Source organism: Monodon monoceros, unplaced genomic scaffold (genome assembly GCF_005190385.1).
Source record: "Monodon monoceros isolate NGI ecotype Baffin Bay Population unplaced genomic scaffold, NGI_Narwhal_1 Super_Scaffold_18, whole genome shotgun sequence".
In the NCBI taxonomy this organism is placed as follows: domain Eukaryota; kingdom Metazoa; phylum Chordata; class Mammalia; order Artiodactyla; family Monodontidae; genus Monodon; species Monodon monoceros.
Window position 1 is genome coordinate 1,091,703 of NW_021703774.1, and position 23,827 is coordinate 1,115,529.

A 23,827-nucleotide genomic window follows, 5' to 3' on the forward strand; every position below is an offset into this window, starting at 1 on the left:
AGGTGGGGGGGAGGGGTGTGCGCGAGCGCCGGGAGGTGGGGGGGGAGGGGTGTGCGCGAGCGCCGGGAGGGGGGGGAGAGAGAGTCTATTTCTGGCTCGAGAGGGGGTGGTATCTGCAGCCGAGAGCCGGGGGCGGATGAGTAGTGGGGTAGGGGGAGATGAAGGATTCGACCCGGTCTTCTCATCGCTTTCCCCGCCGAGGCGGGCAGGTTCCGGGGCACGGGTTGCCCCCTGCCAAGCCCGGAGGTGGGGGGGTGGCGGTAGAAAGGTTCCGTTGAGCTGGTGTGGGCGTGCGGGTAAAAGGGGCTGAGACGGGGCGGCTCGGGACGCGGAGGGAGAGTGGGCTCGTGAGGCCTGGGGGGGGAGATGCGGCTAGCGTGGAGAAAATATCCAGGTCGCCTGGGAAACTCCCGGACCCCCACTTGCCTTCCGTCTCTGAGGCTCCAGGCTGCTCTCCTGAAGTGCGGGGTGCCTCCGGAGGACGGGGGCAGGGGGTGGACGAGGGTGGCTTGGAAAGACCCAGGGTTGACTGGGCAGGGGCCTCAGGGCGCTGCAGGCAAGGCCTGACTCTTGGGATCCGGAGACTGGGTTCCCGATGACTGTATGACCTTGTCAAAGTCACTGCACCCCCTTCCCCGTCTTCTCTCACGGTGGTTACAGTACCAGCTTACGAGCTAAAGGGACTTTGGACCTGCAAAGCGCTTTGTCAAACCCAGGGCAACAGGAGAAGCTGAGCCCCGGCCCCTTGCCTGCCACACCTCCAGTGGAGCCTGCAGAGCGCTTAAAAAAGCCATTTTCCTATAGCCCTTCTCCCTTCCCTGCCCCCCGGGCCCTGGGAAGAGAGATGGGGTGGAGGGGGGACTGGAGGCTAGAGGCTGACTGAGCAGGCAGCCGTTTGCATGGGGCTGTCCCTCAGTAGAGGGCGGCACTGCCCATTCTCCACGGCCTCCCAGGTCAGGGCCAAGTTGCCTAAGGAAAACGGTCCTCCGGCAAGAAAGTGAGGGACAGGAGAAAGGGAGGAGTGGGCCCCCGCGGAGCCACACACTGGGGAAGGCACAGCCCTGAGAACTCTTTGCCAGAAAGCACTAGCCATCAGATACCTGCCCACTTCATCCCCAACCTCCATCTCTCTAGCCCCAGGCCCCCCTTCACCCTAGAACTGGAGTCTCCTGCTTCACGCGCTCTGCTAGCGCTCATCACAGCCTGCCTGGTGTGAGAGGCATTTGTGTACGTGTCCATCTCCCCCACCAGCACCCACGCTCTCAGGGACGGAGCTGTGTCTCTCGGCACCTTGGTGGAGCAGAGGCTGCCGCTGTGTTGGTAACGTGGATTTGGAGGCCTGAGGGCTGTGCTCCGGGCCTGCTCCCTGCATGGCTCCTGGGTCCTGTCCCCAGGACTCTGTCTTCCATCTTCCCAGGCCTGGACCGAGACACTATAAAGTCGGCAAGTCCAGGTGTCGTGGCAGAGAGGATGCACTGACCACAGTACTGAGCTCTGACTTCTCAGGCAGAGGGATGTCTGGTAAGAAACGTGGACCCTTGGCTGGGCATTGGAGAAACAGAGAGATGGCGATTCTGCCCTCAGGGAACTCAGTGTCTGGGAGGACATGCAAGATAGCAATACAAGACCTGAGAGAATAATACTCCTTTTCGTGGGAAACAGCAACGTCAAGCACATCACCACATTCGCTGCAGGCAGACAGACGGAGGTGGGTGTATACCGATTACAGGAATGACAAGGGGGAGACTCCCAACCCGGGAGAACAGAGCTCCTGGCTGTCTCGCTGATGCTGTAACCCCAGGGTCTGGCACTTACGGAGGAGGTTCCCAGTGCATATGAGCATAGGAGTAAGAGGTCGTGCTGGCAGGTGGGAGAATAGGTGGAGGAAATCTCAGAGGCTTCCTGGAGTAGGATGCAGTGTAAACGGGGAAGGGTTCAAACGGGGGGCGGGTGCAGGGTCAGGGGCAGCGAGTGCAAGTTCACTAGAAGGGCCCCTGGCACAATGCAGACTGGCCTCTGGGCCTGTGTCCAGCACTTAGGAGACTCAGGTAGACTGGGATGGCGATTTCAGATAGGGAGTGAGAAGCAAATGGATGGGTAAAGGGACTTAAGTGGTTTCATGCCAGAACTTGGTCCGGGCACAGAGAGTGCCCAAAGGAGGAGGCCAGTCAGGAAATCTTCCCTCTGGGCACACACGAGACACTCATGCTTAAGCCCAGACACAAGATCCCAGCTCAAGGAGGGGATCCAGTCCCATCGTCGGTACCAAAGGTCGGGGTGATCATGCGCTCCCTCCCCCGACACAGGCCGCTTTTCATGAAATCACAATCGCTTCTGAAGTCCTCATCCTTACTCAGGGGTCTCCTCCAGTTTGCACAAGACACAGCTAATTCAGTCACGGGCGAATCTCACCATCCCTAAAAAGAGCAGCTTGAGAGTCTGGGGACACTTGTTCCCTAATGTACCAGGTTACAGTAGTTTGCTTGTTGTGTGTATGTTCTCCTCCTGCACATAAATTCAATCTCCTCCTTAGCAGACAAGGAGAAATGAACTGGCTGCCGTCTGGCCAAAGAGCATGATTTGCGCTGTGGTCCAGCCGGTGCGCGCTGCTGTACACAAGGTCTGGCGCCTCCTCCGGCCCCTCGTCTCTGGTACCCATGTGTGTAGGTTCCCTCCTCCCACATCAGTGCCTGGAGTTGCTCTGACACTACTCCACCTGTTGCGCTGTCCACTTGCGCTTCCTGGTCCCTGGATGCCCACTGCCCCGGACCTGATCCTCCTTCCTTCCTCATCGGCTCCCGTGTTTCAGCCTGGTCCCTGCCCCCTCTCTTTATTCCCCTGTGTCTCCTCCCGAGGGATATCACATGCCCCAAACCCCATGCCCGTCCCCTTCCTTCAATAAACAGCTCCTGAAAATTTGCCTCCTTCTAGAAAAGAGGGTTTTCCAGAAGAGAGGCACCAGACCCCCTCCATCCTCCCTCTGCATGAAACACCACCTGCCGATTTATGAGGCAGAAAACGCCTTCCATGCTCACCTTCCCGCTGTCCCTCTCTAAAGGGTCTTGCTGTGATCACGGGGTGGTCCCTTTAAATCGTCATCTTGGCATCCTGGAACTTACAGACGCTCCCCAGTGAGGCCTCTCCCTCTGTCTGGCGGCTCTCTCTATTCCCTTCACATCCCCTGAGTTTCCCACCATCCTCTACTGCAGTGGGAGCCCTCAGCTGCCGTGGCAACAGCCATTCCAGCATCAGTCAATAAAGCCAATATATGCTTCCCCAAGTGATTCCTAAAAAGAGAGGATCCTGCCCTGTCACGGCACCCCCAGTCCCAGACCGGAGCCCCTCCCACCCCGCCCCCGTGCAGGACCGCCTGGCCGGGAGGGTCCAATGAAGAGAGAAGGCGAGGGTCTGTGTGCTGAGGCAGAGGCCCGGCTGGGCAGGGAGTGGGTGCTGATGGTGCAGTGGCCTGTGGCGGGGACTGGACCCTGCCCGGGCTCCAGAGGGGACTCGGGAAGGAGGCTGGTTTGGAATCATGAAAGTCCCCAATCTCCAGCCCCCCGAAACCGCTCATCACCCCACTCCTCTCTCTCCAAAGGCATTGGCAGTCTCTGCAGTGGGCGTGGGATGAGCGATTTGACCACGTCTGTTGACCGATAACTTAAAGCAACTCGAGGAATGAAGATACAGGCACACGGCCAAGGACAGGCATGCAGTGTGATGTTACATCCCTCGCCCGTGACTGGAAACGGATGTAGCCCTGGTTGTGGGAGGGCGTTCTGGGATCTGCCCCTGGGTTTGAGAGAGGATTTCTGGGGGGTGGGGAGTGAGGGAGAGAGGAGAAGTTGGGAAGGAGGGCTAGGCTGCCCCCACCTGGTTGACCTTGAAAGGTGACCTTGGGAGAAGGTGGGATCTGAGGCAGGGGGAGTGGGCAGGTGAGTCCACACTTGGTTCCCTCAAGGGCTAAGGGCAGAGCAGAGAAGAGGGGAGGGTTCTCTTGATTTCTATGCCCACAGTCAGGATCTGGAGAGCAGGGGCTGGGCACTAGCCCACCCACCCTGGGCCAGGGGCTGAGCGACAAGCACCTTCTTTAAGGTGTCCCCACCTGACCCCTGTGATGAGGTCCTCCATCACCTCCCGACACCTCCAGCTTTGTGGAAAGCCCTCCAGCCACTGATGCCCACTTCCTTCTGCCCTTTTCTCTTCCATGTCACCGACGCCCCATGTCCTTCCACCTCTCAGCAGGGACTTCTTGACGAGGCCAGGCTGGAGGCCGCGGAGGTGGCTGATGCCCGAGTGGCGTCTCGTCTGCAGCTGGACGGCCAGCCTCCCAGTGCTTACATCTGCTCAGCGCCTCCACACGCCAGCTCTGACAGGTGCTGCGGGCGCAGCAGAGGACGGGGCAGACAAAAACTCTTGTCCTCGTGGGACGTCCACTCCACTGGGAGGGACAGGCAGTAGACAGGAATGCCAGGTGCTGAGAAGTGCTGAGGAGAAGGAACAAAGCAGGAAGGGGAGGTGAAACCGCTGTGGGCAGGGGGTGAGTATCTGATTCGGTGACCAAGGAAGTCTTTACTGAGGAGGTTCATTTGAGTAAAGATCTGAAGAAGAGAGGGGACAATCTCTATGGATATCTGGGGAAGAGGTTTCCAGGCAGAGGGAACAGCCCAGGCAAAGCCCTGAGGCAGGGTGTGCCTGGTGTGTTCGGAGAATCGCAAGATCAGAGGCACATCTGCTAGAGAGAAAAGACGGGGCCGGTGGCAGGCAGTGAGGTCAGGATGTGATGGAGGCCAGTGTGCGGAGGCCTCAGAGGTCATCACTTGGCCTTTCGCTCAGTGAGATGGGAGCCCCCCGGCAGGCTTGGAGCAGAGGACTGGCACAGCCTGGCTCCCCCTTGGAAGGGTCCCTTGGCTGCTGGATGGGGCTCCTGGACAGACTGCAAAAATCAAGGTGAGGGATGATGGTGGCTTGGAACTGGTGGGACTTTGGCGGTGGTGAGGGATGGTCAACGCTGGGCATCTTTTGAAGCCGTTAGGGTTTGCTGATGGACCAGAGGTGGGTCTTTGGGAAAGAGAGGGGTCAAGGATTGGGTTGACCCCAAGGATTGGGGCCTGGACAGTTCTAGGCCTGGGGTTGCTGTCAGTCAAGGTCGCGAAGACTTTAGGAGGAGCTGGCGTGGAAAGAGGATTAGACCCTCTGCTTCTCCTGGCCCTTCTCAAGTCCAAAGGGCCCTCCTGTGCGATGCCTCTCCAGACTCACCCACACGCTTACTGCGGCCAATGCAATAATTTCCTGGCATCCAGCCAACATCCTTTATCCACTCATCTGTGATTCCCAAGGATCCACCCTTGGTTGGCTTTACTGACAATGAACTTTTCCCAGAACCCATCACGGCTCTTTGCACACAGTGGGCTCTCAGAAATACTTGATGAATGACGATGGATGGAATGAATGAATGCGTGACTCAGAGCAGATGTGTGAGGACTGTAAACAGCAGTGACCTCTCGGTACCCGTGGTGAGAGACAGCGCAGCTGGTGCCGAATGGCAGCCAGGCCCGGGGACGGCGTCCCAGCCACATCGTCCCTCCCTTCCCTACAGCCCTGGGCTGCGGGGAGGCCGGCAGACCCTCCCTCTGCCCCTTTGAGGAAGCTCCAGTTCTTGTGACCTTGGGACGGGGCACAGCTGAGACCCTCTCCTCCCCCATCTCTGCCCTGCACACCTCTGGGCGACAGGGCGGGAGTGGGCAAGAAGTCCTCACGTTCCCTCGCGCACCTAGCAGTCCCACCAGGAACGTGACCCCCACCCTCCCGGGCCACCTGGAGGAGGAGAAGAGCCGGTGGACACAGTGGTCCAGCATGGATCTACCAGCTGGCTCGCACCTCATCCAGGAAGCCCTCCCAGACTGATCCTCTTGCCTCCTCCCAGCCTCTGCTTTCCAGGGCCTTGGTAGCTGAGACGTTTCTGTGGACTCTGCAGGGCCCTGGCTCCGCCTCTCTGGTCCCAGGAGGCTCCCTAAGCTCCAGGGTTGGGGGGTTTTCCCATGGGCTCCAAGGTCAGGAGTGTGGGCCCAGAAGAGATTTGCTGTCCGCCTGTGCTGGGGAAAATGAGGCCCAGCCAACCCAAGGCTGGGAGTGGAGCCAGGGACCGTGGGCCCCAGTCTGCCTCTGGCCCAGCGTCTCAGGGAGCACTTCCGGGAGGCTGCGGGTGCTGCGGAAGTCTAACTCCAGCCCACGTTCCTGGGAGCTCACAGCAGCCTGGACGCATCTGCCCTGAGCCTCCAGGCCCACAGGACGGGGGTGAGCCTGCTCATCCTGTGAAGTAGGGGGGCCGACACGAGCCCAGGGAGGACACAGGGCCTGAGCCTGAAGCCCAGTGTCCCCAGCTGGAGGGCAGGGCTCTCTCAGGCTGGGAGGGTGTAGGTCCTCTGCTCAGAGGCTGGGTGCTCTGGGTGTGCAGCCCCACAGGGAGTGGGGACTGTGGCCAGAGGGCCTCAGACCCAGGAGGTGAGGTCCGATTTAGGGCTGGGCTGTGGCTCCCTAACGCCCCCAAGCACCCTGACCCCCAGGCTAGAACACGGGACCTCCGTTCCTCGGCAGGGGAGCCGGGCATTCACAGCAAGACACTGGGTTCCTGCTCTTCTAAGCACCCCGCCCAGGCCGCCTGAGCGCTGACGCCCTCCTTCTCCATTTCAAGCCGGAACTCCGTGATGGCGGGCGGAGGTGAGCTGGGCGGCTCCCCAGGGAAGGACTGCCCCCCACCTTCTGGTGTCAGCCGCCACAGAGGCCAGTGCTGACCCACACACAGCACTCGGCCTCCCTCCCCCACCCCCAGGAGCCTTGCTCTCTGATGCTCTCCTACCCACCCTCCGGTCCAGGCCAAACCCCACGCCTGCGCCTTGGCTGTGTCTGCCCTTCTCCCCGATGCCTTCTCTTATATGAATTCAAGTCCAGTTCACCCTTCAAGGCCCAGCCTTGGGGCCACCTTCTCTAGGAAGCCTTCTCTGACTACATCCCACGCTTATCTTGAACTTTCCTCTCTACCGATTATAGTCAGGGTGCCACGTAGTCAAATTCTGCCCACTTGTATCCTAGGGAGAGATCCTCCCCCTCCAGCTAAATTGTAAGCCCCCCATTACAGGCTGCATGTTGGTATCCCCCCCAAATTCATAAACTGAAACTCTAATCCCCAGTGTGGCGGTATTTGGAGATAGGGCATTTGGGAGGTAATTAGGTCACAAGGGCAGAGAACTGGCAATGGGATTAGTGCCCTTATAAGAAGAGGCACCAGGGCGCTTGTTTCCTCTGAGCCAGGTGAGGACACAGCAAGAAGACGGTTGTCTACAAGACAAGAAGAGAGCTCTCACCAGGAACTGAAATGGCTGGCACCTTGACCTTGGACTTCCCAGCCTCCAGAACCGTGAGGAATACATTTCTGTTGTTTAAGCCACCTGGTCTACGGTACTTTTGTTAAAGCAGCCTGGGCTGACGACGACGTCTCCCTACATGGAGCTGTTAAGAAGGGCTCACTGGGCTTCCCTGGTGGCGCAGTGGTGGAGAGTCCGCCTGCCGATGCAGGGGACGCGGGTTCGTGCCCCGGTCCGGGAAGATCCCACATGCCGCGGAGCAGCTGGGCCCGAGAGCCGTGGCCAGTGAGCCTGCGCGTCCGGAGCCTGTGCTCCGCAACGGGAGAGGCTGCAGCAGTGAGAGGTCCGCGTACCGCAAAAAAAAAAAAAAAAGGGCTCACTGATGCTTGTGGAGCCGCGCGGAAGGGGGTCTTTACCGCCACTAAGCAGACCCTCTTAGACCTGTCACTTGCACTGTTCCGTCAAACCCCCTGAAGCGGGGACTCTCATTATCCTCATTATACAGAGAAGTATGCTTGCCCAAGGTCACCCAGCAGACTGCTGGTGGGATCAGAATTTGAACACACATCTGCGGGTCTCACAACTTCCCACAAGTTCGTGCTGTTTCTCGGGACTTGCTCAATAATTGCACATGATCCCAAAAGGGGGCCTGGGTCCTGGAGGGGGTGTGGGGATTGGGAAGGACGACCTAACCAGCCAGGAGCTTCCTGGAGCCCGGATGCCCACCGCACCTGGGGTCTGCCTGGGTCCAGGACTGCAGTCACACTTGGCTGGCCCGCAGAATACTGGGGCTGGGGGACAGGGTGGAGGATTCCTCTTACGGCCCCTTGTCCACAGCACCATGGGCCCTTCGTGGCTCAGCCTCGGGACCTCTGTCCTGAGATCCTTGTCACTTGCAGGAGACCTGGCAGCCCTAACACATCCAGGACCCCTTGGGGACTTCCTTATTCCCGAGTCTTGGGGGTCTCGGGTTCTCTTCAGGACTCGCTATGTGGCCTTAAGAGAATGCCCACATTCTCTGCCCTTCAGCTGGTCAGAAAGTCAGGTCGGGGTGGAGGTGGGCTTCCAGCAGGGAGAGGCAGAAGGAAGCACCTGACCCGGAGGACTCGGTCTGAGTCCTCCTGAGACCTGCTCCCGGCTAATGCAGAGACCAGGGTAAGAAGTCTGGAGGTTTCCCACACGGGCTTGGCTTCTATGTTGCCATAGCAGCCGTGCCCACAGACCTGCTGGGCCTCAGAGGAGCTCTGCAAGGCCCAGGTACACCATCCTGAGACCAGGATCAGCCATCGGTTGTCATGGCAACCGCAGGCCTGAGAGGTCGGGGGTGGCGGGCAGGAACTCTAGCCAGGGCAGGGGGAGGGCAGCGTGTGCTGGCTGTGCCCTGTGTCATGTGGGATGGAGACCCATGAGCTGCCTGTATGGGTATGTGTCCTCTGATGCAGGCGAACCTACAGTCCACTTTGACCCGTCCGTGCAGGATTGGCTGTTCTAAGGTCAGAGGAACCTCAAAGATAATCTTACTCAGTTTTCTGCTTTAGGGCAGACTGGTCCGTTTGTAATCAATCCTATTACCTTGCCGTGGGCCAAGAAACCCAAAAGCCAGATGAGGAAAAACACAAGGCCCAAACCCAGGTTGTCTGGCCAGCGCTGTGATGATATCACTGTTGCAGAGCAGAATTTCTTAGTCTGGGCTCACAGACCAGATACAGAAGGCCCATAAAACCAACCATCAAATGCAAGATTTGTGTTGTGAATACGTCCATTTGTCTGGGAGGCGGATTGAGTGTCCACCAGCTTCTGAAAGAGGTCCCTGATGCCAAAAAATTAAGGACAGCTCTAAGAGAAAGGAGAAAGCTCTGCCCACCTGGGCCAGGGAGGGCTGGGCCGGCTGAGTTAACGAATCTGGCCTCTTCCTACCTGGAGATACACTCCCATCCGGTGGCTGCTCAGATGGCACCTCTATTAGAGTTTTGTTAGGTTTTTAAACAAGGCATTAAACGTAACAGAAGAATGCCATGGCTCCTGTCTCAATGAACGTTAATGGACTATTCACTGGTGACCACTTGGCACTTACAAACTGCCCTGCAGATGCCCAGAATACCCACTGGTGCGGGCTGAGGTTTCCACCTCCCTATAGCCTGACCTCATCCCCAGACGCTTCCCTCCTCTGCTCCCCGCTGCACACGCCCGCAAGCTCCGCCGAGGCCCAGCCTCCCAGGCGGGAAGGATGCAGGGGCTCACGGGGTCCAGCTCCTGCCCTGGACTGTGAACCTGGGCTGCCGGGCTCCACTGCCCCTGGGCCTGAGCCTCCCTCCTGCCGCAAGTCCCTTCCCTCTCTGACCTCAGCCATTCTCCCCCCAGAACCTGCTGGCTTCCCTCCCGCCCTTTGAGAGAAGGGACGGCTAGGTGCTTCTCTGCCCTCCCCGCCCCCAGGGCTTGGGCGACCCCGCGCCCACCCACCCTCCCTCTGCCCGGACCCTTTAATTGTCCTCAGCTGCCTCTGAAGCTCCCGGCCCCTAACCCAGGAGACATACACAGGAAGGCAGGGGTTTGATTCGGGCGGCCCCTAACCCAGGAGACATACACAGGAAGGCAGGGGTTTGATTCGGGCTGCCTCTTAGAGGGCTCGTGTGGATGAATATTATGACCAGGGGTGATTCTCAGCTTAATCGTCCTGGTCACTGCATCCGTGTCCCCTCACTCTCCACTGTGTCTCCCAGAGCTCCTTCTGGGCGGGCTGCTGGGCATCTTGTTGTGTGTGTGGGGGGGTCTCTCAGCGGGGACCCTAATCCTGTAATCACAGAGGTGGGGGAGTTGTGGGCAGGGATGCTGTGCGCCCACTTCTGCCCATTCAGTGGTACCCAGGGCGGGACTGAAGCCTTGCATGTCACTGGCTTGGAGGGTGCTCTCCACCTGCCTGGGCCTCCCCAGAAGTTAGGAAAGGACGAACCCACCTTTGCCCGCGGGGAGGGGGCAAAGCCTTGTGAAACCAAGTCTTTAAGGGCAACCCTGGAGGTGAGGTCTTTCCACCGGTCACAGAGGGACAGTGGTGGGAGCCTAGCAAACAGCTCCTCCCACGGCTGAGATTTCTAGCTGCCCCGCGACCCCGGCTCCCCGGATAACTGCTCCGAAGTTGTATGGGGTGGTCTGATTTGGAGAGATTCCCAGTGACCAGGCCCACCTCCTCCCAGTAAGCGTCCTTATCCTCGGGACCTGCCCGCGGCCCACAGGCACACGGAGGAATGAACGGGGGTAGGATCTCCTAGGAAGAATGCAAGCAGTTCATCTGAGGCCGGAGAGTTGAATCTCAAAGCCCTGCGGAGAAGAGCTGAGTCCAGGACAGACAGGCATGGAACACAGGGGTGAAGCTCCAGGAAAACCACAGGGGATATTTATCACCTTCCCTCCCACCATCCTTCCCAGCGTCGAAGACCTTGGCTTTCCCAGCACTGAAGGTGGCCGCTGCTCACATTCTCAGGGGGCGTCCCGAAGCCAGAGCTCTGTCCTCGCTCACTGGGATGCACGCACACTCCAGAGCTGGGGCTTCTCCACCACGGGGCCTCTGTGCAGCTCATGTACAGTTGCACAGGCTGAACACTGCACAGCTCGACAGCCACAGAAGTTCTACTGGGCAAAGTCTGTGCCTGCTTTGTCCCTGGATGTACCCATGTGTCTAGAGGAGTGCCTGACATGTAGTCGGTGCTGGATAAAAAATTGGTGAATGGGTATAATGCTCTGGAGTTGGGCAACACAGGGGCCCTGTGTTCTTGGGCGGAACAGGAAGCAGGGAAGCTAGGCCCTGCCAGCCCTGTGCATTGCTTTTCGAGCGCTCGTGGGTGGTAGTCCCGGGGGGCCTGGGCTGCCCAGCCTCTGCTATTTTTGACCCTCCACTAAAATGGGCCGAATCCACTGCCTGGAGGTGAGCCCCATTCCCAGCCAAATGCTGACGTGAGAAGTCCCCCAGGCTCCCCCCTCCCCCTCCCCTCCTCCAAAGAAACAGAATCCAGATGCCTCCAGTTTTTAGGTACCACACCTCGCTCAGCAGGCTACCCTGGATGACCTCACTACCTGGCCTCTCCCTCTGCGGCCCTCCCCGAGCCAGGCCCGTCTCACTGGTCATCTCACAGCCTCCCCGGCCTCCCTCGGTGCCCAGGACCTGGGACGTGTCCCCTGCCCCCAGGGAGGTCATGGCAGGGATGGCCCAGAGCGTGACCTCGGAAGGCTGGGCTCCAATCCTGGCTAGGCCACCTTGGGATGTCACCTACCCTTCCGTCACCTGTAAGGTGGGCACATTAGGAATGGCCCTCTCCCCACCCCAGGGCAGCAGCAGGTCACGCCCAGCATGCGCTGAGCGGCTCCCGTGTGCCGGGCAAAGCTTCTCGGCGCTTGGCTCGCACGGGTGCATGTTATCCCCACAAAACCCTTGGAAGAAGGTGTGGGTGTCATGACACAGGCACAGAGAGACTAGGAACAGGCCAAGCCCGCACAGCCAGCAAGCAGCAAGGCCGCGATGCCAGCAAAGGTGTGGGTCCCCACCTCGCCCAGGTGTTGGGAGGACTCGAGGCGCGTAGGGCAGCGCCTGGTTCAGAGGAAGCCCAGTAGAGTCGGCACTGCCATTCAGTGTTACGATTACCTCCTGTCCCAGGTCCTGGAAGGCTGCTCCATCGCAGACGCCTACTCTGTTTATCCCTGAGCTCTATGCCCCTCCAGCCCTACAGTGGCCCTGACCCGCCTGAGCCCTGACAACACAGCTCATAGCGCCTGCCCAGAGCTTGCGCTGTGTTTTCTAGTCAATTGTCTGTGCGTCCTCTCTCCACGGATGGCTGGGACACAGGCCCGGCTCAGCCCGAAACTCCCCAGAGGGTGGAAACGTGAAGGGGGGTCCGGGGGCGGGGGTGGTGGTGGTGTGAACGCAGCATGAAGGACACAGGCTTGGGAGGCAGAGGCAGCGGCATCCCGAGCTTGGCTCAGGTCGGGGGAGGGGGTGGCGGGGACTGGCTCGCGGGGACTGGCTCACCGGCCCGTCCCCTTCCCGCCGCCTGGCAGAAGTGAGGGAGACCCAGCTGAGCTGGAACCATGCAACCGGCAGCGGACGGGAAGCCAGGGGTGACCCCGGGAGAGGGTGACCTGGACTCCAATCCTAGCGCTGTACATCCTCAGACAAGTTGTTTGCGTAGCCTCTCTGAGCCGAGCTCGCTCACCTACAGCAGAGCAATGGTTCCGCCTCAGAGCGTGTGTGACGTGCTTACAGAGGGCTTTGAGCCTGGTGCCGGGCCTTGCACACAGTAAGTGCCCAATAAATAGTAGCTCATCAGCATTTGGTCCTCCCTGCATCTGGGGAGTCCGAGGCAGTGGTCCCAGTTTCAGCTCAGCTGTCACGAACCACGCACGCTGCCCTGAGCAGGCCTTCCTCCCGCCCCGGGCCTCTCTCTCCCCAGTGAAACTGAGGCCGGGTTTGGGCGAAGCTATAGTCCATTACAGCTTTGAACCCCAGGGCCTTCGAGCCCAAGTCCTCTGCAGTCCCGGGAGAGCCTGGTGGGCATGCGGCCACCTGGGGGCCCCGAGCAAACCCTCCCCAAGGGAAGTTCCAGCCTCGCTCCTGCCCTGGGAAGACACACCAGATCTGGAGTCTTCTCTCCCAAACCCACACGACGTGGAAAACTTGCTTGTGGCTTAAAGATGGAGTCACCTCAATGACAGAGAGGGATACGGCGAAACGCGAACAGGCCCAGCACGAGGCCAGCTCCCGGGCCCCTTGGCCTCGTGTGAGAAGCCAGGCGGGGGCCAGGCGAGGGGTGCTCGTTCCCCAGTGACACGTGGTGTGAGGACGAGAAAAGGCCCCTTCGTTCCCTGCCCACTCAGCGCTCACACACGCCACGAAGTGGAAGTGATTAAGACGCCTGTGTCGACCTTGGGGCAACCCTTCCGGTCCCTCGCACACGGCCTCACACGTGGGCGCCGGCGACATCGGCCCTGGCTTCCCGACTCTCCAAATTAAGATCCAACGGCGGCCCAGGCACTGTTTGTGCTGACGGCAACCAAGGGGCGCGTCATCAGGGGACCAGTGCCAGGCTCTCCCTGGCATAGCTGGGTGGGCACGGGGAGGGTCAGGGCACCAGCACAGTTGCCCCTACACTGCCCGGGGCAGAGGAGGACAGGGCAGCTGCCGGTGGATGGAGGACGGACACTGGGACAAACGAAGGCCACGCCCAGCACCCTGCTTGGTGTCAAGTCATCATGGGAAATTCTCTTCCTGCTACACAAAGCTGGCTCCCTGGTGGTTTCTTGATTGAATGAGAGAAGTAACAAGTGAGTGAGGCCCTCCTTTCCGACCCCCTTCCTCTCATCTCCTCTGTTTCCTCGGGCTCAGAGAACAGAGCCCCTCCCCCACGAAGCACAGGCAGACCCCAAATCTCTCCCCGTTCCACCTGTCAAAGAGCTCGGGGTATCCTTGGCCAAGACGGACACCGTGACCACAGCTACAGCCGGAGCACAGGTGGCGCGGGGGCCTTGCCCACATCCCGGGAGGCTTGGGGGAGGCAGGGGGCTCTCTTCTCGCCGTGAAGCCCACCTCCCAAGGCTGCCCTGCACCACCACCCCCAACAGAGAACCCCCCCCTGCCATCCACCAGACACTTCCCATCTAGCTGGCGAGGGGGGTCCTGCCAGCCGAGCAACCCGGTGCTCCCGGGGCCAGCGTGCACGGATGTTAGTGTGAAATTCCTCTCTGCGCACATGGCATGGCGACGGTGAGTGGGCGCCTGGGTAGCCAGAGGCCGTGAGGCCCGAATGATGTGGCACACACATAAGGAAGCCATTACACTCGCAACACTGCAGATGCAAAAATAGAGCTTGCATAGTTTCCTGGTTACCGCATCCCGATACTCATGGGCTTTTGGTGCCAGCGAACTGAGGTCTCCTTCTGCCCCTGCGGTGCCCTGCTTCCCCTGTGCCTGCGCCGCTGTGGAAGCGCATGGCTGACTTTCTAGACGCCCGTCTCTGCCCCACGAAGCCCCTCGGCAGGGCTTGCCGTGGAAGAGGGGCTGCTGCCGCTCCCAGCACTGCCGGGGGCCAGGCCGGCAGAGGGCTCAACAGGGACCCCCGACCACCTGCCGTGCAGGGAAGGCAGGAGCGGCCACCTCTGGCGTCTGGCGACTTCAGGGTCAGGCTGTGCTCTAAGCCCCAGCTTTGCCCACTGTGAGCAGGGCCCTGAGATGAAGCTGTAAGACAAATCCTGTGGACCACCTCAGCTCTGCCAAAAGCAAGTTCATTCCTGTCCTGGGGCAAGCGACCCTGCTGGGAATGAAAGGATGGAGCTGGTTCCCGGAGTCTCACGTACCTCTGGGGTGACCACAGCCATCCTCCGGGGATTTTTTTCAATGTTGCAAGAAAATCAACACACACACCCAAGCCCCGCTAAGAGTTTAGACTCGGACCCCTTTAGAACCCAACCCCCGGACCGTGAGGCACTCACTCACCCCTCACCGTCCCTCCATCCAGAGACCCCCCCCACTGAGCACCTGCCGTGGCCAGAGGCGGGACGGGCCCTGGGAACGGCCGTGCCCCTGCCCTCGGGGGAGACCACCGTGTCGAGTTCTGGGGTCCTCTTGGCAAGGCCCACATTCTGCTTCCCAAGGTGCGTTAGCGGCATGACACGCGTTGGGGGCAGGTGTGACTACAGGAGGCCACAGGGAAGTGACCCGCAAGGGAGTGGCGGTTAAAAGTGGTCCTGGGGGAGGGGGCGGGTGTCAGGCCGTTGGGCCCAGCCAGGTGCCCAGCACCTCCTCTGTTCTGGGCTGGGCTCGGACCTGGCTCTCGGTTGTCAGTCTCCCAGCTTGTCACTTTCTGTCAGGGCCTCAGCGATACCCACCCTGGGCGTTGGGTAAGCAGGGAGCCCGCTGGCTCCTGTGCTGCCCCGAGCTTGCAGGGCTGCTGGGTTTGGTGGAGCGGCCCTGTGTTGAATCAAGCACAGCACGAGCTCCGAGTGCAACTGACATGCCGGTGCCTGGTTGTCAAGCGGGGCCGCTTCTCCCCTGTGGGCAGTGGGGAGAGTGCTGGCACACCAGGAGGAGGTCGCGCCCCCAGAGCACTTACCCACGCACGAGAGGCTCTCCTCAGTCCTGCTGGGGGGGCCGGAGTAGCCATCAGCAGCCCAGCTGCCCTGGCGGAGGGGGCCAGGCTCCGGATCGGTCTGCGCCCTGCGGGACAGAGAACGGTGGTCACGCACAGCGGAGGCCGCCCTGGCCTCGAGCCTCTCCCCTTGGAGGTCAGTTCTTCCCCTGTGGTGCTCTGCCCCCCACGCTGGGCCGGCCCCCCCAATGGGCATATGTGCGCCCCTTCCCCTGGCAGGCAGCGGGCCTTCTAGGCAAAGTTAGGCCAGGGGCAGGGGTGGGGGCACCCGAGGGCAGGGGGCCACCTGTTGCCCCCGGGAGTCACCCTTCAGGGTCCCTGAGTCCCGTGAACGCAGGGCATCCGCAGGGCGGCGGGACCCCGGTAACTCGGGCTTGCGGCCTGTGTCCTGCCCTCAGGCCGCCCTGGGCGCCCCCGCGAGGGGCTCCGTCTGCAGCTGAGGTCACTGGACCCCCGGGAGGGCCCAGGGGGCCCGGACCCCAGCATCCGGGCAGCAAGGAGGTCGGAGGAGGAAGAGGGGCGGGCTAGGCCGGGGTCGCCTCGACACCCGGCCTGCTGTGGCAGCAGGAAGGAAGAGCGAGGTCTCCGGGCCCCATCTCCCAAGTGCACACAGGTCTCCGAGCACAAGCCCAACTGTGCAATCGCTCCCAGGAACAAAGGCTCTAGGAGCTTTTATTATAGGCAATTACCCAGGCTCTCCAAGCCGGCCGCCTGCCCCGCTCAAGTCTACAGCTAAATGGACCCTTTGGCAGCTTGGTGTGGGGGTGGGGGGGCGCAGGAGGAGAAATCGATGCCTGGCCTGGGCCGGGGCGGGGGGGTGGTGGGGGGGGTGAACCTGCCTCCCTCTCTCTCCAGTTTCCAGCGCCGAGATGGCCGGGACTCTGGCTGTGTAACGCAGAGCAGGTCTCTCCACTCTGGGCCTCACTGGGTCACGGGGCGGAAGAGATGCCCTTGAGGCCCGGATCAGCCTGAGAGTTCAGGGCTGTGGGAGGTGTTTGCCGGCTCTCAAAGCCACGCAGGCAGCCGGGAGCCCTCGTTGCCCTGGGAAGGATGGGGTCACTCGCCATGGGCTACTGTCAGTTAAATGTCGAGGGGCCAAAGAAAAACTGGAATTGCTAGGTTTCTTCAAAGAAATGAGCATAAACCTGGATTGTTAAAATAAGGGATGCTAGGGGCTCCCCTGGTGGCGCAGTGGTTGAGAGTCCGCCTGCGGATGCAGGGGACGCGGGTTCGAGCCCCGGTCCGGGAAGATCCCACGTGCCGCAGAGCAACTAAGCCTGTGAGCCACAACTACTGAGCCTGCGCTCTAGAGCCCGTGGGCCACAGCTACTGAGCCCGCGTGCCACAACTACTGAAGCCTGCGCGCCTAGAGCCTGTGCTCCGCAACAAAGAGAAGCCACCCCAATGAGAAGCCCGCGCACCGCAAAGGAGAGTAGCCCGCATGCAGCAACGAAGACCCAACGCAGCCGAAAATTAAATAAATAAATAACGCAGTGTATGGGGGGAGAAAGGGGATTCTAGGCCATGCAGAAACATTTCACCGAATAACGTTACACACATAAAGAGCTAAGCACCGTCTGACCCCGAGCAGGCAGGCAGGAACCACGGCTACAAACAGGAAGACCCTGCTGTAGTGCTGACTAGCACCGTCATCGTGAGCAAGGCTGAGCGAGGGGCACACGGGCCGGAGCGCCATCCCGGGTCAGTGAGGAAGCAGCCTCAGCTGCTCCGACCTCAGGAGCTGCACACTTTTACCTCCTCTTCCTGCATCTCCCCTGCACGGCCAGGCCCCCGTGTCCCCTCCCTTCCCAGCCGGAAAGGACAGCACCATCTATGCCAGATGTTGTTTGGAGGTTGAACCAGACAGGAGAAAACCAACCAGACGCCGACACTCCTGACCCCGTTAACGGCACCCTCCTAACTGGGGTCTGAGTGGAGGCCACCCGGGCGGGAAGGGGAAACCCCTTGGGGAAAGAAACCCCTGCTGGGGCTCTTCTCCCGGGGGGCAGAGGGCAGAGGGCAGTGAGGACGGAGATCTGAGGGAAGCAGACGGTCCCGAGCAGACCCAGACCGGAGGGCGTTTTGCACCTTCTCTGTCCCGGGAGCCGGGCTGCCCAAAGGGAGGCTGTGCCTGGTCATGCGGAAGGGCCGCACCCACACCCTTGAGAGGCACTGGTTGAGGAGACAGGGAAGACACCTGCTGGATTCGTTCCCCGGAGAAGCAGGTCAGGCAGGAGGGGCCTGGGGATGGGGATTGGAGCCCGACAACCCCAGCTGCTGCAATGGGCTGGAGCTTTGCAGGGCGCAGGGGTAAGTTTCCATGCAAACAGGGTGTCTGTGACCCTACAGGGCCGATGGCACGTCCTTGCCGGGGTGGCCCAGCCCAGCCCTCAGCAGAGGTGCCCACGGCTCTCACCTGTTGCCTCTGGGGTGTCCTTGGCCCCAATCTTCCCCTGCCCAAACCACAACCCTCCTGCAACCCTCACCCGGGGCCTAAAAGGGGCAGGTCTAGGAGGCGGGATGGTGAAGACCCCTGCTGAGGTGGTGCAACACTTTTCTGTTCACAACCCAAAGAGGCAACAGATGTTTGCTGAGCGGAGGAAACCTGTCTGTTCAGGTCACATTGAGACATTCAGAGGAAGAAGTCCTGACCTTACTGGAGGATGTCAGATTCTACATCTGCCAGGGGGCTCGCAAGGTAGATGATGTAAAATCTTGAACAGCTGAACGCCTGGACACTTTCCCCCAAAGATGGATTCAACAGGAAGAAACTCAGGGAGGAGAAGCAAGTCCCAGAGTCCGCAGGGAAGCAGGTCAGGGATGGGAAAGGACCAGCCTCAGGAAGGTGTCTGATCAGCTTACGAATGGGAGTCCAGGAGGTCACGGGGAAGAAGTGTCAGGTGTGCCAGGCAGAAGGGATGCTCCGAGGGGCAGGGGTCCCCGGGGCAGGCCTGCTCCCGTCGTGGGGTAGCCGGGATCCCTGCAGTGCCAGGAAGCTCACTGCCAGTGGGTAATTTGTGAGCCTGTCTAGTTGCTGGAAAGTTCTTCCTCCTGAGCTTCGAGAGTCTCTCTACCTTCTAAGCACCATGACGTGGATTCAGGGCGTTGGAGCCGCACCAAGTGAATCTAAGTCAGCTTACAACACGACAACCCTTCACGTCTTTCAAAACAGCTCTCAGACCCCCTCTCAGCCTTCCCCTTCCAAAGCAAACTGCTTCGGCTCTGTTAATCTTTCCTGTAACACCTTTTCGGATCCCTCACTGACCCGTCCGTCTTCCTCTCCATGTATTTTCGTGCACCAATGTCCTTTTAAACTGTGGAGTTCGTAACTGAATGAATGCAGTGCGCTGGAGGAGGTGGGACGTGCAGACGAGGTGTTGGGGCCCAGCTGTCTGTTACATGGTGAAAGGGAGCCCAAGACCTTTCAGGGTTCAAGTCACACTCTTAGCTTCGAGGCAAACGTGCAGCTCCCCTCACCAACCCCAGCCACTCCAGCCCGGGAGACCCAGTGTCCGGGGAGCGTCTCCACCCAAACCGTGGGAGAGCTTGTCCTCGAATCAGCAGAGAGAAAACCCAGGACGTTCGGTTAGCCGGGGAGGCACTTCCTTTGCATTTGAGCATCTCTAACCCGTGTCATACTTAGGAATTAGAATGTCACTTACTTAAGGTGGCCATTTCAGTAAAGAGTTATATTTTTATGAAAGAACCACAGTTGATGGAAGCATTTTTCTGTGCTCTCCACTTGTGCTGTCTGAAGAAAGCAGGACAGGCTAGCTTGTTAACCATGCTGGTATGAACGGTGGCCTGGCCACTGCCGACGGTGGTGACGTGGCCCAACGTGACCACGTCAGAAAGAAGCACGTCCGAGCGCCCTGGGGACAGATACGCACAGGCAGCGTGGACAGTGGAGACAGAGGGCAGCAGACAGGCAGGTGCAGGGCATCAGTGGGGGCGGCCAGGGGGGCCGTGGGGGTTTCAGTGACCACGGGCTGGAGGCACAGCCCGTCACATGCTCTCAGTCTAACTCAGTGGTGGCAGCTATCCCACTGGTGAGTCGGGCGAGACCGACCTGCCTACCCGCCTACCCGGGTAACTGGCTCTTCAGCACCCACGGCACCCTGACGCACGGCCGTGTTGGGGGCACCCTCCTGCTGAGCCTCTTTGTGGCGGCGTCCCCAGAGTTGGGTCCAGGTCCCCCTGTTAAGGTCCTAACCCCGCCCCAGCTCTCTATGCCCCGCCCACCTTCTATTCTCTCCACCAGCCCCCCTCCCTCCGCGGGCTCCGCAGCTCACCTGTAGCGGAAGGGGGCCACGGTAGCGGTGACAGGCTGACTCTGCTGATGGACCGAGGAGAAGCTGATGACCCCCGGGGTGGGCGGCGGGCGTGCGCTCCGCACGGGGCTGCAGACCGGGGAGCGAGGCCCCGAAGCTTCCCGGGCATCAAGCTCCGAAGACCTGGGGCCCCCAGAACTTTTGTAGGGTACATCTCTTTGATCTTTTCCTGGGTGGTTAGATGGCTTTCGACCTTCGGGAGCCCCTGGTATTTGAGCTTCTGCATTTGAACTGGTGCGGGAGGGGCTCCTGCCCCGGGTCTGGCGGGTCAGAATCCCTTCCTGGGCCACCCCCTTCTTTCCCTGAGTGCCCTGTGTCTCCCCAGCGCTTCTGCACCCAGCCCGGCTGGAGAGGGCTGCTTTGGGGGTCACCCTGGGACTGCTCCAGGGGGAGCAGGTGAGGCCTTCAGCCCCCTCAGCTGACTCCCTCGCTGCCCCAGAGGGCTTGGGGGAGCCTCTCCCCCGGGAGGCCTTGGGAGACGAGCCTCTGGAAGGGCCGCCCGGCTTGCCCAGTCTTGGCGAGGCTGCCCGCTGCGGGCTCAGGGCCAGGCCGGCCTGGTGCGGCCGCAGCCGGGGAGAGGCGGCCGGTGCATGAATACTGGTCTGGGAGGCAGCTCGAGGCACAGGGATGGAGGAGGCGCAGTGAGGGCGGCCGGCAGAGTTCACACTGGCCGTCCCGTCCATGGTCAGCAAGGCTGGCGGCAGGGCTACTGTGCTGTGGAGAGAACGCGGACAGTTAGGTGGTGCCCTAGGGAAGGGGCACTGGGCTCCCGAGGTCACATCCTGACTCGGTCTCGGGCCCAGCTCGAGGCGAACCCCTCTGCCTCTTGCAAACACACACGTGAAAGTGCTCGGGGATTGTAATGCCCCGTACAAACGGGGTAATCTGACCTTGACTCCGTTCCTGTCCACCGATCGGGGCCAGACTCCCCTCCCACAGCCCCTTCCTTCTTGGATCTCTCATTGTACCTGAGTCTAGAATGTTCTGCCCACGGTGAACCGACTCCCTGTGCCCCCAGCCTGCTCCTGCCACCTGCCCCTTTACCTGATGCCCGGCTCTCCCCCAGGACACCTCTCCAGTGGACTGTAATCTCCCAGATCCCACTGGGCGCGAAGGCGGGGCAGCCCATCACAGTTACAGATCCTAAACTTGTACCCCCGCCCCGGTCAGGGCCCTGCCACCTGGCTCACACCAGCCTCTGTCACTGACGCCACCCCTCCTGGTCCCTCCCCACCGTCCCCACCCACCCACTCTGTCCCTGGAGATGTGGGCACCCAGCTCACAGCCTTTCTTCCTAGCCCCTTCCCTACCCACCTCCTGACCTGGCCAAACTGACCTCCGCCCCCTCCTCTGGTCTCAGAGATGAGTGTCCCACCCTGAGATAAAGGCAGATCCCTCTAGGCACCCCCTGCCACCTGATCCTTCTCTTTTGGACCCCGATCTACGAATTACCCCATCTTTCTCACGTATCCTTGACCAGCTTCCCCTCCCCGCCATGTTAATGAATGAATTAATTGATCTATTAATGGCTTTCATTTCAAAGGGAATTCGAAGCCGGCTACAAAGACACGGAAAATCAACTCCAGATGAAAGAGCTCCACGTAGAAAATGAAATCATGAAAGAATGTGCAGAACATATGCATGGATGGTCTCATAATTTTGTTGTGGGAAAGGTCTTTATAGCATCACATCAAAGGTAGGAATCATAAAGGGAAACACTGACAGATTTCAGTTCATAAAAATTAAAATCCCTGAATGGACAGAAAAGCCCTTTCCAAAGGTTCATACCGTGAATAAACTGTAAATATACTCGCAACATATATAAGAGACAAGGAGTTAATAATACCTTTACATACAGGGAGCTCTACCAAATCAATCAAAAGCAAACACCCTGTAGAGGAAGGGGTCAAAGGGTTGAACAAGAAGTTCATAAGATAATAAATACATTTGGCCAGAACATAACAAAAACAAAGGGCTTCATTAAAATTGAAGAGATGAAAATTAAATGTTATCATTGGTTGCTGTCAAATTTACTATCTCTTAGAAAATTATAATTTCCAGTCGTGGTATGAGTGCAGCACCACAGGGCCCTGACACTCGGCCATGGGAACAGCCCCAGATCCAGAAAATTATCCTTGGGGAATGATGACAGATGTGAGCAAATGTCTATACCAGGAGGATGCTCGCGGTGACTTGGGTGGAGATGGAGACAGGGGAGACTGGCACAGAGGAAAGGCCACCAGAGCATGGCAGGTCCACCTGAGGCCACCGGGATGTGCCCTTCCCTGCTGTGCAGAGAGCTGCCGGCCATAGCACGGACCACAAGCTAGACTGTAAGAAGCCAACGGAGACCCTCAAGCGTTGATGGATTTATAGGACTAAGCTTGAAATGACCGTGGGAGTCTGTCTGCTCTGCTGACAGATGGAGTAATTTCCAAGAGACCCAGAAATGCCGTGACCCCTCCCCCTTTCCTCTACTTTGCATGTCCATGACTTGGTACCAGTACTGGATGAGGTGAAGCCCCCCCACCTCCTCTGGCACAGAAGGAAGGCAAAGCCCGGTGTGACCAGGGGGCCACAGCCGGCTGCCCCACCCCCAGTGTCTGCCCATCACCTGGACCCACAGGGCATCATGTCCACGGCTCGCCTGACCCCACTTCTGCCTCGTGTACCCCCTGACCACCCACCAGCCACAGCCTGGAAGGTCACTCTGAGTGGCCCCCACCTGCCCACACTCTCTCCTGCAGGGCCTGCCGTGTCCCCAGCCCCGGCAGGCCCAGGACAGCCCTACAGGAGGGCCCGGGAAGTGCTTTCGTAAAGGCACTCAGAGGACGTCAGGCAGGTGCTGCCTGCAGCTGCGAGAATTCCAGTCAATGTCTTAGCCTCTCCACACCCAGTCTGCAAAATGAGGGTGGGATAAAACCTGAAACCACAGTCGGGTGGGGAAAGAGGGAGTCTTTAAGTCAGGAAGAGGACACCGTGCCTCAGCCTGGCCTCAGGACCTGCAGTAGAACCTTCCCTGTGGAGGTGAGAGCAGGTTTGCTCTGTCACCCCTCCTAGCCACCGCCCCAGCGATCAGCTCCACGCATCTCTGGCGATGCCTCGTAGGACCAGAGGCCCGAGTGCGGACCTGCTCACAGGCTCACGTGGACCTGAGCTGCTGACTTTGGCCTTGGACACAGGGCTGAGCCACACGCTGACCAGCAGGGCCAACCAGCTGACCACCTATGAGCAGGGCCCCAGACCACAGCTCTGCATTTCAGCATCCCCAGGTTTAGTCCCGCGCAGGTGGGCACAGTGCCACATGACCCGCTGCTGCTTCTCCCCTCAGCCCCAGTGGGGGCACAAAGCCACGTGGTGCCCCAGACCACCCCTTCTGGGAGCTGTATCTGCGAGGGGACCCGGAACTGCATCCTGGCTCTGCCCGCGTCTCTCCTGGGAGCCCCGTCCCGTCCGGGTGGTGCTGCCCACGAGCCCCACTCACCTGCACGGTCCTCGGCGCACCCCCAGCTCCCCTCGATCAGACTCTCCGCTCCCCGCACCCAGGGGCCCCTGCCTCTGGGCCCTGAGGCCGCGCAGGCTGCCTCTTCCTCACTTGCTAAAGGAGCAGATGCCGTTGCTGCTTTTACTCCATCACCATTTCTTCCAAAGCCAGATGGGAAGAGGATTTATACTGGTCCAGTGGCAGGTCACAGCTGGGCAAGGGCGGGGATCGAGGAGGAAGACCCCGGGGTTACAGGTCTCCAGCAGAGGGCGGGGGGGTTGCTGGGGAAGAAAGGGGAGAGATGTTCTTGAGGGTGGGCTCCTGAACCCCGAGGACAAAGGTGCCTCCATGGCACCCGAGCTGCGTTCTTAATGGACCAAATGATCTGGGGGACTCCCGTGCCCGCCCCGGGCTCAGGCTCTCCTCCGGAAAATGATGGGACCCCCCCCTGCCTCCCTGCTGCCCCGCTTCCTGTCCAGAGCAGGCTGGATAAGGTACGGGGGCGAAGAGGTGCGCTGTACT

General features: G+C 60.1%; 1 protein-coding gene across 6 annotated transcripts in view; it reads right to left on the reverse strand.

Moving 5' to 3' along the window:
- Positions 1–23,827, reverse strand: part of NAV1 (neuron navigator 1) — a 209,766-nt gene that overhangs the window by 127,157 nt on the left and 58,782 nt on the right. For 4 of the 6 annotated variants that reach the window (XM_029229227.1, XM_029229225.1, XM_029229224.1 and 1 more), the window contains exons 2-4: positions 23,306–23,586; positions 19,783–20,535; positions 15,455–15,558 (exon numbers count right to left, since the gene is read on the reverse strand). In XM_029229227.1, the coding sequence (XP_029085060.1) occupies positions 15,455–15,558; positions 19,783–20,504 (826 nt within the window). In that variant the 5' untranslated portion in view covers positions 20,505–20,535; positions 23,306–23,586. Of the gene's footprint in view, positions 1–15,454; positions 15,559–19,782; positions 21,004–23,305; positions 23,587–23,827 lie in introns of those variants that run through there. The other 2 variants (XM_029229223.1, XM_029229222.1) reach the window with 2 other exon arrangements.